At 40.6% G+C, this 15,945-nt stretch overlaps 1 protein-coding gene across 1 annotated transcript in view; it reads left to right on the top strand.

The window, feature by feature from the left end:
• CNTN4 (contactin 4) overlaps positions 1-15,945 on the top strand; it is a 428,771-nt gene that overhangs the window by 389,758 nt on the left and 23,068 nt on the right. The window contains exons 13-14 of the mRNA XM_044451804.1: positions 11,650-11,825; positions 14,767-14,887. Coding sequence (XP_044307739.1) covers positions 11,650-11,825; positions 14,767-14,887 — 297 coding nt within the window. The remainder of the gene's footprint in view (positions 1-11,649; positions 11,826-14,766; positions 14,888-15,945) is intronic.

The raw sequence follows: 15,945 nt of genomic DNA, 5'->3' as shown, positions 1-15,945 counted from the left end.
CCTTTCTAGATAAGGCTGGTGCTACAGTAATGCCTAAGCTGGTAAAATGTACCCCTGCCATAAAAGCCACTCGGACTTCCTCAGCAGAGAGACTAGAAGTACTCCCAGTGTTCACACAGACTTTTAGGGAGAGAGCAACCTCTTCTAAGACAAACTGTAAGCATTCATCCAAGGCAGCTGACTTTTCAACCCACACTACTCTGCCTTGTCTGTATGTACATTATCATTCCCTCAACATCTCCCCCCCCCCCCCCCCCCTTTCTTTTTTTTTCCTTTCTCTCCCCCCCACACCCCCCCCCCCCCCCCCGCTTATTTAAGTGTTCTGCCTCCCTGGAATGTAAAGATGGAAACAAGAGTTGGAAGATGGAAACACAGAATGATGACACTTCAGCCCAAACCTCCAGTGATTTCAGGCAGATGACATTGCTGGGAGAATCCATTGGAAGATTTTTGGTAGAACTTCAGTCTCCTTGATCTAAGAACCATTGACTTGCCACTGATGTCCCTGGGATGCCATATCCTAATTCATATAGCGCATTCACCAAAGCTTACATAAACAAATTAGAATAATGTTGGGAGACTGACCAGAGTGACAGACAAAACCTGCGGTGGGCTAGGAAGATCTTTGGTCTGTTTTTGTCTAAGAATCTTCCTTAGAAAAGAAAGTGTCACCTTCCACCATTTCTAGAAAGTTGAGAAACTGCATTGTCTCAGCATACCAGTCTCTGAGAAAATCACCTCCTTCAAGCGTTATGGCACATTCTTTCAGGGATGTGGCTGACCCCGTTTTTTTGAGATAATGCCTCTATGCAGAGCGGCAGTGTGGACTTCCGTGTGTACATTTTGCAATCATCATAAGATCAATATTTTTGCTTCTGCTGATGCAGCCTTTGGTAGAAGCATTCTGCTGAGGCTTCTCTGGAATAAATGCCATTAGTGCAAGTAGAGTAGTCCCTGTCCTTCCTTGGGACTACTCTTTGTTTGGAATCATAGAACAGAGGAGATGGAAGGGGCCAGAGGGCCATCAGGTCCAACCCCCTGCTCAGTGCAAGACTCCAAGTTAAACATTCCTCTCAGATGACTGTCCAGCTGCACCTTGAATACCTCTAGTGTGGGAAAGCCCACAACATCCCTAGGTAATTGGTTCCATTGTCGTACTGCTCTAACAGGAAATTTTTCCTGATACCTAGCGGCTTCCTTGAACTTGTGCCCATTATTCCATGTCCTGCACTCTGGGATGATTGAGAAGAGATCCTGGCCTTTCTTTTTGTGACAGCCTTTTAAATACTTCAAATAAGAGTGTTATCTTATCTCCCCCAGTCTTCTCTTCTCGAAATTGTACATGTCCAGTTCTTTCAATTTCTCCTCATAGGGCTTTGTTTCCAGTTCCTGGATCATCCTTGATGCTCTCCTCTGAACCCTTTCCAGCTTTTCTGCATCTTTCTTAAGCTGTGGTGCCCAGAACTGGACACAGTACTCCAAATGAGGCCTAATCATTTTGTATCGCAACAATGTGGAATGCCTTCCACAACTTATAAGATGAATTTTCTTTCTGTGAATTCCTGTTCTCATTATCTTTTGGAAGACAATTTGACCTCTGTTTTTCCTGCAGTGCCTTGTAACCCTCCGTTAGAATGTATGCCTTCATCCTACATTTGGGAAGATAATCAGGTTCTCCTGGGTTGATTCCTCCCATTTGTGTTTTTGCATTCTGAGGATTAATGTTCATTCCATTAACAGCCTTAAAGTTGTAAGGGAACTGAGGATCCCTGTGCTTAAGGGCTGAGATGTTGCTTAATCACTTCCGATTCTGGACGGGGAGAACAGATCAGTATATCTCCCTGATTGGACCCTGCCTATCAACCAAAGGGAGGCACTAACACAATAATGGGGAGTACCTTCCAGACAATCCCAAGGAAGGGAATTCATGGTAAACAAACTTTTCTTTCACTTATTTAAGCATTATAAAATGCACAGTTTTAGATCAGCAAGAGAGGGCCTTTTCTGCAGTGGTTGCATATCTCAGAAATATACTGCTGTTGGAGGTCCACTGGGTCCCATCATCATAGACTTTTAGGAAGGCCCTGAAGATGTGCATGATTACGTTGGCCTTTCCCTGATTAGACTTTATTGGGTTGGGTTGTAGGGTGTTGCTGCTATTTGTGTTAGAAATTTTTATTGTACCCTAATAGTTAGAAATTCTGAATGCATTATTTTATACAATACAGACCTACAATCAGGACCTGTGGTAAGTAGAAAGGAAATCCCAATTTCATTTCAACATGTTACTCCTTTGTGTTCAGACAGACTAGACAGGTGAATTACTGGGCATCTCTCCTTTTTTCAGTATAACCCTTCATAGCTGGACAACAAACCAGGAAGGCAGTCCAGGTTAGGGATGTAACCTAACATTTTGCTTCTGTTTTTCAAACAGAATTTGCAAGGCTGAATGCAAGCACAAACAGGAATACAGTTCTCTGGACATTTCCATAATATGTATTCACATTCAAAAATGTACACTAAGGAAATATGCGCTTCCAAAAATGCACATGTTTGGAAGCAGGCATTTGCAGAAAACCCACCCATCGCCACGTTTTGATACTTTAGCCTAAGAGGGGAAATCATTTTTCAGTGGGGAGAAGTTGCTTAACTTTTTAAAATGCACAATTTTTCCAACTGGAAAGGCTAAAATTCATGTTCAAAAACACAAAGTGAAGTGAGCATCAAGGAAGAATTTGTAGACTCTCAAACACTCCATAGCTTGATATGTTTGCCTATCTCTAGTCCAGATCTGATGGAAAGTCTTATTTTCTGTTTTTCCTGCCTTAAACTTCCATAGCAAACTTCACTGGGAGACTTTTGTAATCACTGAAATTGCCCAGTTGCTCCAGTTCAGATTTTGCCGGCCTCCCTAATTTTGCAGCCTTTTTTTAATTATATTTGAAGTGTGGCTTGCAAAAAAAGGCATCTGCCTTTGTTGTGTCAGCATGCAGTTTATTTTCTGTTGCCTGGTTTCAGGCAACAGCAGATAGTGTCCCACTGTGTCATGTATTCTAGATTAACATGACACAACACAGCACTGCGTGATCTACAACAAGCAAATAAGACAGTGCAGAGCTGCTTATTCTAAACAATGCATCCTAATGGACACACAATCAATATAAAAGCAGGGTGGGTTTTGTTTTCAAATTGGGTAATTTGTTACTCACAGACTTATGCAGCTGGGTGGCTTGTAATTCTGAAAAGATCATTGCAGCCTTGTGACAACCGCAGCATTCATGCTGATACCGAATGTCACCCATTCCAACTCTTTTCCCTTAGGAAAGGGAAACTTTTGCGAGAACAACCCAGTATGCATATTCAACTAGTCTAGTCTAGAACTCTCTCTGTGCTTCTGCACAACAAAATTCTACTTACTGATGTATTCTCCAAAAGAAAGAAATAATAACTGACCCAGATTTGTAGCATAGGAATTACCACTGTTGAGCAAAGAAATGAGCTGTGGGCTTGTTACTTCTGGTTTCCGTTAGCCCAGGAATGCCCATGTAACCCAGAATTTATTCATACTTAAACCCTGTCCAACCCTTAGTGCTTCTAACATCAAGATTGTCCCTGAAAACCTTTTCCTCTAATTAAGAACTTAAAAGGTACCAAGGAAAAAAGATGTAGGTTAGGTGTACTCCGTTTCCTGCAGGTATGACTTATTTTATATTGATAACTTGTTTTATATTGTTAATGTATAATATTTTAATTGATTTATTTGCGAGCCGCCCCGAGGCTTCGGCGAATGGGGCGGCATAGAAATTTTCTAAATTAATTAATTAATTAATGTCTGGCTCAGCAGCTGCCTAGCAATACTGAGTCCTAATGCCCAGCCTGTAAAAAAATAATATAAATATAATATATCCTGATAAAAGAGAATATTAGGTAATTTGCATGCCTTCTTTCAGAGCACAATCCTATGTAAGTAATCCCAATCAAACACTCACCTGGAAAAAGAGGGGAGGAGGCTGCACAAGACCGCAATTCAGACTAAGTCCAGCTACAAGGACCAGTATTTTGCCAGTCTTAACCTGTCGTCTTTGTCATGTGAACATTCCTAAATATAGCAGCAAAGGAGGCAGACTTTTGCTATAAGTGATTCAATTCATCTATCTATTGTCTGCTTGAAGGATCAAATTCAGCCAGCAGATACCCTGTAATAGCTTTGTTACCCTAACCCTTCACTAGATAAGAAGTACAGCTGCCCCATTGAAGATTGCTCACAGAGGTAGAAGTAAAATTCTCATGGTCTCTCAATGACAGCTGCAGTTAAGACTGCTGACTTTTCGCCTGGAGAATGAAAATTGTCAGGTCATTTTATCAATCAATTTGGTTCTACAACATATAATTAAAAAAGCTTTTTAGTATTCAATAGTCTAAATTTTAACTCTTGCCAATTTAAAACATCCCAGTATGACTGTAAAATTATTAGACTGAATGCAGCAATGGAACATGTGAGTCATATATTTTTCAAACATTTAATAAATATTTACCTGTGCATTTATTTTAGAAAAACCCATAAGTGCACAATTGTGCATATAACAAGCTTCATTGAATAACCAAGAAACAACCTCCTTCCCCATATATTGCTCTGAAACAATGATTTCTACCCACATGGATAAGAACTATCAAGGTGTTCCAATCACACTCGATTGACTTGTGCATCATTTACAGTTCTAAGCCACTAGAGTGCCTTCACCTCTAGCTTATCAGACCTATGATTGTTTATATTATGATTTTTTTAAAGGATGATGAATGGTTTGCCGGAAACAGTTAACTCGTTTCAAGTTTACCTCTCAAACCTTTGTTTCTAAGCAAATCAAATACTGAATTGCTCTTAAGTGCTGTTATCCCAAGGTAACTGATTGTGTTGTTGTCATTATGAGCAGGTGGCTGCTACTTTGCCAGCTGCAAAGGCTCTTTAGATTACAATGTGATGGGTTATAACTACAGCTGGCTGTGCAATCCCTTTTGCCGGTATTGGCACTTGGTTTAGAAGAAAAGTTATAGCCTTGGGTTAAGGCAGCTGGGAGATAAGAGAAGGAGTTCTAACAAAGGCATTTTTGCAAGGGGACAAACTCCCTGCTGTGAATATCAGTTACTTCTACCCCTTTTTGCTCTGCTGACAGTCTTCCCAGATGAAGAGTTCTAGAACACTCAAAAGTTTAGACAGTATTTTGAGACCTTAGTGGAACTGATAACAGTGATGTCCTAAGCTGGGTTTTGAAATTCCTCTTATGGCCAAGGTCTTTGCTTTCTGGTTATTCTATTTTATGCACTCAAATGCTCTTGAATGACTATGATGTCACACAAAGACTACAAAAGAAAATGCTTGCCAAGAGTGTAGTGAAATGATCTTGTTGTCACTGTCAATTAAAACTACACACATATATATATATTTTTAGTGGATCTTTCACAGATACTTTAAATCAGTAGAACAGCATCAGGCAGAAGGCTGATTTTTTTGTGATTTCAGCTCAGTTGGTAGGAGTTTCTGGCTTGTTTTAAAATAGTAACAATTAAAGAGACTTAGAGAAAAATATTTAGGCTGCTGACATTCAGATAGATTGAGGAAAACCTGAGAGTTTTTGTTTTGTTTGTTTGTTTTTTGGGATTGAGCTCAATTCTGATACAGAGGAAAAAATGTGGACTAAACATGTGCTCAGAGGCACCTTCTTTTTAAACTCAAAGAGTGTGCCTGCTACTTGAAACTCTGTTACTTCTCTCTGGATAGTAAACCCCAGGGCTCCATTCAAAACCGAAGCAGATCCCACAAGTGTGATGTCTGTTCACTGCTGCAATTGAGAATGTCTACGTAAATAATCAAGATGTATTGAACTAATTTATAATTAAGCTCATAGAAAATCCTCAGCTGATGTTTGTATCCAACTTTGGAATATAGAAGACAGCCAGAATATTGGGTTCCATTAACACATAGCCCAAATTTGGCCCTTATCACTGACTTTTATATCTGATTGCCATTTGACTTCTCCTAGACATGCTGGTTGACATCTCCTAGGCATGCCCTGATTTGGCTTCTGCATTGCACTTTACATTTGCTGCTACAGTAAGGTCATTAAACAGATCTTTTCATTTTTTCAAGTCTTTGAGAACAGATTGGTAAGCTTTCTCCTTGGGGGTGATTGGTAAATTGCTTTGCAGAAGGCTTAAGCTCATGATGAATACGACTAGAAAAAGTTTCATCAGAGTTACACTCCAGCGTCATTTTTCATCAGATTGTTTCAGCCACAATGCAATATGTCAAACTATATCTCTGCCTGGCATCTATAAAACATTAGTAGATTTTTTTGGGGGGGAAATTGACGACTCTGCAGACATTGGGCATTTGTTGTGTTTAACTGGGTGAGATGTTCAAAACTCATCCATAAAAGTACTAGCAAGTACTTTTTGATTGCTTATTCCTTTTAGGACTGACTCCTATGAAAACTATGCATCTTTTCTGGGAAGTGTGGCATGTTCCATACAGACAAGTCCACATTAATATTCAGAGTGATATATCTACATGGATATATGAAGACAAGTGAAACATTCCTGGTGGTATGGTTTAGTAGAGTAGTTGATTTGCACAATTTCCCTTCATTAAAAAATGTAATGTGTATGTGTTTCAGTACTTTTAGTACTGACTGGGAAAGAAGAGTTAGAAAACATAATGGTGAGGAACTCAGATTAAGTTGGTAATGACAAAGGAATATCTAAAATCTATGAGTTGGTAGAAACAGTTGTACTGAGTGATAAATTCTGAACTCTTCTCTACTGGGTGCTCAACCTAAGCCATTTCTTGTTTTCTAAATTCATTAGAGAAACCTATTACTCTGTTCATATTTGTTAACTGCGCCTCATTAAATCATGTCAGATAGATAAATGCTGCTTCACTGTGCTATAGGAGAAACTGAGGAATGTGGCAATTAATTTACTTGCCCAAAGCTACACAGCAAATCATTGAGAGGTTGCTGTGAGTCACTTGGAATTCATCAGAAGATTTGCCCTTAAACTTCCCAGCTTGAATAAGCAAGAAACTATTTCCCCCTGAATCCCATCTTTCCCGTGTGCACTGCTCATTTGTAAACAGAGTGATGCTCATTAAATTATTAGTAATCGGGTTCTGGATCTCAACAGAAGTGGTTCTTATAGGGGAATTGTTCCAATGTCTCAAATGCCTAGTCCAGGACTGAACTGAAAGTCCTATTTTTATCTGAAATCACATGTGGTATATTGTCCAAAAGAGATGGCAAACAAGCAGAACTGTTTTGAGATGGGAAGGTCGGACAAACAGAATGGTCAGGCATGTTATGGGTGATGCAGCTTGCTCATACTGTGTGAATACTATGGCAAATGGACCATACAGGCCACAGCCCTCATTGCTTATAAGCCCTCAAACTCAAACAGCGCAAAGCCGGAGGAGAGGGAAAGATGATTTCTGGTTTCCTGCACCTGTCACTCCACATTTTAGCTGGAAAGTCATTTTCATCCATTTAGCTGAGAGAGAAGGGGAGGCAAGGGAGTTGGCGCCCTCTCCAGACACACTAGCTTGGTGGTCTCACTCTTCTTACCTCTTCATCCCCTGGAATGCCCCCATTGCCTCCACACCAAGGTCAGTTTTCCAACCTTGGAAAGGCAGCTGGCTGCCATGGGGGCCGTGCAAATACCCTCTAAACTACTTGCTAAATACTTTGCTATATTATTTTACTAAGCAGCAAAATAAGGCACTGTCCATACTTCAGATATAATGCATATAGGATAGTCCTATAGATATTGAAATATACGTAGATGCAAGATAGACGTATGAATGCTGATGTAAGGCATTTGAAAGAAGTTGCAACTTAAAAGACTATTTCCATAAGGATAGCAAAACTCATGTTTTGAACCCATCCGACAATTCTCTCTCATAATTTCTGCCCCCAAATACCTCGAGACTTAAACCCAAATAGAAATCTAGCATTAGAAACCATCCTCCGATCAGTAAAATAAAGAATTTATGGCACAAGTCTGAATCATGGGTTTTACAGTCTACCTAGGGAAAAAGAGAGCCCACATCCATCCTGTTAGTACTTTATGAGTGAAAAATAAAAGTAAATCATATAACAGCAGCAGTAAAATAACCTAAGTTATGTGTATGTATGTTGGCAGTTTCAAAAACACATGTTATATGGATAAAGTTGCAGGAATCTTACAGTTTAATTCTTTACTGCATTTGTCACTAACAATAAACTATAAACTCCAGAATCACTGAAGAGGTTCTTTGGGGGGCTGTATTTAATTTTTACTTTGTTAACTGGATTTAGCTTCAGCTCTCCCTCATCCCAGAAGGAGTCTTGTTTGGATAACTGCAGCGCTTCACATGTGGAGCTGCCACTGAAAATAGTCCAAAAATATCAGAAGTTGGTCTGAAAGAGGGAAGAGATTTTTGACAGGGACTAGCCAATGTGACGATGTTATCCCCTTTTTTGTGAACTGCACTGGTTTCTTGTCCATTTTGGGGACCAATTCAAATTTTTGAAATTACTCTTCAAAGCCCTAAATGTCTTGAGCCTAATTAGGTGAAGGAGTATGTCTTTCTGTTCTCTAAAAGGACAGATACTGAAACTAAAACTCAAATACTTTGGCCACCTAATGAGAAGGAAAAACTCATTGGAAAAGACCCTATGCTGGGAACAACTGAAGGCAAAAGGAGAAGGGGACGGCAGGGGAAGAAGTGGCTAGATGGAGTCACTGGTGTGCTGATCATGAGGTTGGGTGGACTCTGGGGGATGGTGGAGGACAGAGAGCCTAGTGTGCTGTGATCCATAGGGTTGTGAGAATCAGGTACAACTTTGCAACTGAACGACAAATATATCCTCCAATGTACACCTGTCCTGATCCTAAGACAGTCTTTACATAACCTTCTCTGCCAGAGACTACTGTGGCCTTTTCAGTACCAAATGAAAACCTTTTCATTTCCTCAGACTTTATAGTCTTTAACTTTTCAAAACTGTACTTGCCATTTTTTGATCCTTGCACTGCTGATGGTTTTTACTTTAGTTTTATTTCACTGTTTTAAACATTTTAGATTTTTGCATTGTGTTTTTATAAGTTAGGGTCGCTATTTATTTATTTATTTATTTGGTGAACCACCCAAAATGTCAGTTATTGGGTGCTAAAAAAATGGTAAAGGAGAAAAATGGCAGGGACCTTACAGATATTAAGAAGATGTGCCAAGATTACATGGAAGTACTATACAAGAAAGCTATTAATGTCCCTGATAACCATCATGATGTGGTCACTGTCCTTGAGCCAGATATCCTGGAGTGTGAAATCAAATGGGCCTTAGGAAGTTTTAGCAACAAAGCCAGTGGAGGAGACAGTATTCCAGCTGAAAGATGATGCAGTAAAAGTGCTACACTCAATATGCCAGCAAATTTGGAAAACTTAACAGTGGCCACAAGATTGGAAAAGGTCAATTTATGTTTCAAGCACAAAGAAGGGCAGTGCCAAAAATGTTCAAACTACTGTACAATTGCGTTCATTGCATGCATTAACAAAGTTATGCTCAAAATTCTACAAGCTAGACTTCAGCAGTATATGGACTGAGAGCTACCAGAAGTACAAGCGGGGTTTTGAAGAGGCAGAGGAACTAGAGATCAAATTGCCAACGTACACTGGATCTTGGAGAAAGCTAGGGAGTTCCAGACAAACATCTACTTCTGCTTCATTGACTATGCTAAATCCTTTGACTGTATGGATCACAACAAATTGTGGCAAGTTCTTAACGAGATGGGAGTACCAGACCATCTTATTTGTCTCTTGAGAAACCTGTATGTGGGTTAAGAAGCAATAGTGACAACTGGACATGGAACCACTGATTGGTTCAAAATGGAGAAAGGAGTACGGCAAGGCTGTATACTGTCACCCTGCCTATTTAACTTATATGCAGAGCACATAATAAGAAAGGCCAGACTAGATGAATCACAAGACAGAATTAAGTTTGCCATGAAAAATATCAACAACCTCAGATATGCAAATGATTCCACTCTAATGGCAGAAAGTGAAGAGGAACTAAAGAGCCTCTTGATGCAGATGAAAGAGGAGGGTGCAAACTTTGGCTTGAAACTCAACATTAAGAAAACTAAGATGATGGCATCCAGTCCTGTCACTTCCTGGCAAATAGATGGGGAAGAAATGGAGGTAGTGACAGATTTTATTTTCTTGGGTTCCAAGATTCACCACAGATGGTCACTGCAGCCAAGAAATTAAAAGATGCTTGTTCCTTGGAAATAAAGCTATGGCAAATCTAGACAGCATACTAAAAAGAGACATCACCCTTCTGACAAAAGTTCGTATAGTCAAAGCTATGGTTTTCCCAATTGTAATCTGTAGCTGTGAGAGTTGGAAATAAGGAAGGCTGAGTGCCAAAGAATTGAATTGTGGTGTGACTTCTGAGAGTCCCTTGGACTGCAAAGAAATCAAATCAGTCAATCCTAAAGGAAATCTTCCCTGACTGTTCTCTAGAAGGACAGATACTGAAGCTAAAGCTCAAATACTTTGGCCACTTAATGAGAAGGAAGGACTCATTGGAAAAGACTCTAGTGCTGGAAATGATTGACAGCAAAAGGAGAAGGGGACGGCAGAGGTTGATGTGGCTGGATGAGGTCACTGAGGTGATGAATGTGGGGTTCGGTGGACTCCAGCGGGTCGTGGAAGACAGGAGAGCCTGGAGGAATGTTGTCCATGAGGTTGCAAAGAGTCAGACATGACTTTGCGACTAAACAACAACAACAACTAGAAATGTAGCAAATAGTTTTCTTCGTATATATACCTTTTCAGTGCATTTCATACATCTAATGATGCTTGCAAATGTTCATGTCACATTAAACCTGGAAGGAATCAGCAAACCTATGTAAAGCACTTATAGATTAAGTTGATTTCAGTGGGGGAGAATTCAAGTTGCATGTAACTCTCATGCTGGAAACAATGGAATGTAAAGGTGCTAACTGTGTCCTTAGTTTTCAAGGTATCTCAGTATGCAGTGCCTTTTTACTGCTACTGGTAAAATCATCTTTCAGAATTAGATATTTCTGCAAGCTGATGCATCATACAATATTTATAATTGTATAATACTACAAAGGAATTAAAGAAATGAGTTGCTTTTAAACAGGAAATTTTCAGAGAAAACACATTGTTGAACCATTATTATTTAATTTAGGATTCCTTTCCACCCTTGGCTTTAACAGCAATAACTTACTGTAGCTGTGACAATAACACAAAGTTACTTCTATACTGTCTGAAATGCCAATTCTGTTTATTCCCTGCCTTAGTGTGAATAGCACAGTAATGAAGAATTGTACCAATGACCTAACTGCCAAGTTAGCTAAATATTCAAAACCTTATTCTTACTGAAGCTGTTTCAGTTAAGATTCAGTTAAATTTCATGCCTTAAATTAATGTTAAAAGTGGTTTGCGACTGCCTTAGGACCCCGGCTTGCCAAAGAGAGATAATGATCCAACTTCAAGGAGTTCATTCAGCTGTTTAGAGATTTAGCTAAGTTCTGTGATCTGTTTTTACCAGGTGAGTTATTCATGATGCCTTTTGGTATCCTTTGTTATTTACAGACCCTACACAGTTTATGGTAGCACCCACCAGCATGGATGTCACTGCTGGCGAAAGCATTCTTCTGCCCTGCCAAGTATCTCATGATCACCCACTTGATATTATATTTACTTGGTCATTTAATGGACACCTGATAGACTTTGAAAAAGATGGGGATCACTTTGAAAGAGTTGGAGGGGTAAGTATTAATATTAGCAATTCCCCAAGGCTATTTGCCTTGAATGCTGAGAATTGCAACAATGAAAAAGATAAAATGTAGCTAAATATATTGGCATGCCTCTAGAAATGACATATCACATTCGTGTTACACCTTCATAACCCATGTTACCGGTCTTGTCGCCTGCTAACGCCAGGCATTCTCGCAGCTGTACTAGTCTACAGTAGAGTAACTTCAGCAGTGAAACACTTCACTTCATTGCCAATTCACTTCGCTGTCATTTGAGCTGACAGAACTGCTAGTACAGAAGTGAAATAGTATACCACTGGAGTAAACTAGTACTGATTGAGAATATAGGTGTGAATGCACCCACTGAATAGCAGTGCTGATTGTAGGAAGAGGTACATGCTTGCAGAAGGTTTTCTAGAATGAGGGTTTTTGTATCTTCATTGTTGCACTGTTCAGTTCGTGGTTTATCAGAAATCTATGCTTTTCAAAAGCAGCAGAGCATTAGGAAAATATATCAAATGTCAATCTTCGCAATCATGTGGAAACAAATGGGAAACTCATGGGCATTTGTCACTATGCTACAATGTGTGTTGTCATCAGATCATCTGTAGTCTAAAAGGTTCCTATTACTAGGCATGAAGCCACTGATTATGTGAGAGGAAGATTACCCATTTGTGTATACCCTTTTAAGATGCTACAAACATCCATAATGGGACACCATGGATAGCTACTCCATGAAGTTGAAGGAAGGTGTGTGTTTTACACATACACTACCTCCCAGGCAAGTTGCTGTTATACAAGAGTGGATTCTGATGATGCCATAATAGGCTCATGGCTCATCAGCTTGTCTGTATACTTCCTACAAGCTTGCAATAGATGCTGCCCACATAACTAGGCCCCGTTATGTGCCCTGCTACATGCAGAGTTTCAGACATGCTTGCCCATCCATGGAAAATCCAAACAGCTCCTATAGTATCATCCTGCTTACTGGGATGAGGGAGGTCCAAAAACTGTGCAGGCTTGGTCCAGGATTCAAAGAACCATAAAATGAGTACCATAAACCATCAGGAAAGTACTCTAAACTGATCAACGAGTAATCCTTCCCCTCTATGCACAGCAGACTGATTATTTTTAAATACCAAAGCTGGGGAGGGTTCTAACACAGTTTGGGTAAGGCACAACAAACAGCTCTTCAAAGAAAAAAGAAAGTCAAAACAAAAGCCATTCCTTATAAGCCAAAGCAGCTCTTTGGATCCCAGCCTCTCTCAATAGCCATTAGTGTTGCAGCTTTCTGGAAAACTACCTTAGTTCACTCTGGACCAAAAGAGGTTTGCTCCGTAGCAGTTCTAGGTGCACTTTTGTATTCCCTTGCAGTGTGTGCAGCCTGCATGAGGGACTGGCCCCCAGACCTCCTAAAATGGCCTACCAGTTTTAGAGCAATGGGCAAAAGCAGCAGTGGGACTCTGGCTCCTGTGCTTTATATTTAGCACTTTGCCAGCACAATGATGAAGAGTGGGAGCAGAGTGTGTGTGTGTGTGTGTGTGTGTGTGTGTGTGTGTGTGTGTGTGAGTGAGAGAGAGAGAGAGAGAGAGAGAGAGAGAGCGCGCACGCGCGCGCGCGTGCACATGTAAGTACAAAATTTTTGGTTAAAGCCATTTTAGCTACTTGATCTTTTATGTTGCAAATAATCTTAGAAAATGTACATATTTCAACAACAATAATAAAAACAATTCCACTTGCCTATTCAGTGTTCAGGCTTAAACAATAGCTTCGGATAGGGCCCCACACTTCTTCAGCCTTCAGCAGTAGCACTTACCAGAAGAAAAGGCAGTTTCACATGCTTTAGCAGTAGTGTGAGAAAACAGTGTGCTAAACTTCAGTTGGCCCTGGAACTTTCTTGCAAAGCATTCTGGGGTTGCAAACAATCTGCATTTTGTTTGCCATCACAGTGCCCTTCCAAAACGACTATCACCCTCTTCGCGCTGAAGAGCCGAGACTGACGCTTAGTCATTGGACTATGCCTATGATGTGAAACAGGCTTTACCTGAATCCAGCTGTCCCACTTCCAAGACAAATTCTTTACGCACTGGGCAAGACTGCTGTTTGTCTTGAGAAGAAGAGAGAAAATTGGAGTTGCTAACATTAACTACTGTCCCCTGACTGTTAGGCAGGTGTGAAAGATGAAAATCTGTGGAAGAAGCCCTTCAAGTCCTGCCCTGCAGGGGGCACAGGAGCAGCTGTTGCTGGCAATTTCTCCTAATTGTTCCGCAAAATTCCCCAAATTAGCACAATGTTAATATTCTTCCATTAAAAGCTAAAGCCACAATCGTTTCCTTAGAATTCCAACTTATGAGCACTGCATGGCAGCCCACGAGGAAATATTTTGGAGTCACCCAATCAGGAACCCTAATTAATTCCATAGACTTACTAATCAGACATGAGTATTGGGCATTTGGAGAAACAAATTATTGTCACTGCATGCCAGGTGATGCAAAATTTCCTCCGAGAGCCCCAGCCGAACCACCTTTTAATACAAAAATGTGGGCAATCAAAATGCTGGCTGTGGCACAAGACTATGGAAGGTACTGCAGATGCCTCGTAATTTGGGTTGGTGTTCGCGTCTTAAATGGATGGAAGCAGGCACCTGAATACCAATGAAGGCTATAAATTGGACGTCTGCAGCGTGGCAGAGCAAAGCTTGCCTATTTTTCAAGCGACGTTTGTGGCAAACTGTTTCGTTGACCTGAAGTTCCCATGTCCTTTTCAGGCAACCATGCTCTCAGCTCTTATCTACGAGGCAAGCTCGCATATCTTAAATGGGCCACAGCTAGAATTACAAATATTTTCATGAGCCAATGTAAAATAAATCCATTAGCCACAGTGTCCTTCATGTGATAATTATGTTTAGAGCTCATTAAAAAGTAATTGTAACCACTTTCCCCTACTTTATCAGCAGGATTCCGCTGGTGATTTGATGATCAGAAGCATCCAGCTGTATCATGCTGGAAAATATGTCTGCACAGTGCAGACGAGTGTGGACAAGCTATCAGCTGCTGCAGACCTGATTGTAAGAGGTATTTGAATTTTGTTGCTGCTGTTGTTACTGTTGTTACAAAGCCACATACCATTCTGGCTAAAAGCAGCTGTGGATAACAGCATAAAGCACGGCCTGAAACAGTTTAGTACCACCCTAACTTAACCGTTACCAGACAAGTACCTTCCAGATGTGTTAAACTACAGTCTCCATCCCAATCGCCCTACTGGATGGGGCTGATAGATGCCATAGTCCAACACATCGGGAAGATCTAAGTAGCAATCCAAAGGTACAGGTTATTTTACACAAACTACGAGAGGATCAATATAAACATTGTAACCCCCATACACCAATCATTTGTTTACTGACACAGGCCAATGTGATATTGCTGGCAGCATTATCTGTTGAACTTGGATGCATTCACGAGCTTTAAAAATAGAAGTAGCTGCATCACTGAGAATTCCAAGGACCCAAGTTTGTACCGGCTGTTTGTAGTCACCTGCAGGAAGGAATCTTTGACATGCGTGCTTCATTTTTCTGCTTGCCATTGGGGTTGTGGGAGAGTTGGGCAAAGGTAAATTGCTTACTCTGCTACGCTGGACTCCTTGTGACCCCTCTAGTGCGACTGCAGTTTACTCCTTTGCTTTTCCCAGTTCACACAGTGCTTGGGAAAGATACTGCTGTGACAACATGCATGCGGTAGCTCTGAGGAAATAAATGTGATCCACAAAACAGACTTTTGTGCCACAGCTTGGCTCCTTCAACACTACAGTTGCCTAAAGGCAGGCATCTGATGGCTGCACCTGGATCACACAACTAGCCAAGCTCACTCTCTTGACTGAGAAGAGTCAAGGGTGCTCAGGATTCAGATGGATTTGGAGTCTCGAAGTGACAAAATGAATTGGCAGCAATGAATCATTTTCTTAGAGCGACGTTAACTTACGAGTGGAAGTGAAATGTTCTTCCATTCAGAAAAGTTTATGGCAATATTAAACAGGGGCTGTTGGAAGTTAGTTCCCTAAAAAGATCAGATGATCGTTCATAGGTTGAGGAAATCAGAATGCATATGTTGTACTAAAGTACTGAATAGAAGTGGGG

This window comes from Varanus komodoensis, unplaced genomic scaffold (genome assembly GCF_004798865.1).
Source record: "Varanus komodoensis strain SLA01 unplaced genomic scaffold, ASM479886v1 scaffold6_4, whole genome shotgun sequence".
Classification (NCBI taxonomy): Eukaryota; Metazoa; Chordata; class Lepidosauria; order Squamata; family Varanidae; genus Varanus; species Varanus komodoensis.
The sequence above is the reverse complement of the archived record's forward strand: the minus strand, read 5'-3'. Positions and strand labels throughout refer to the sequence as shown.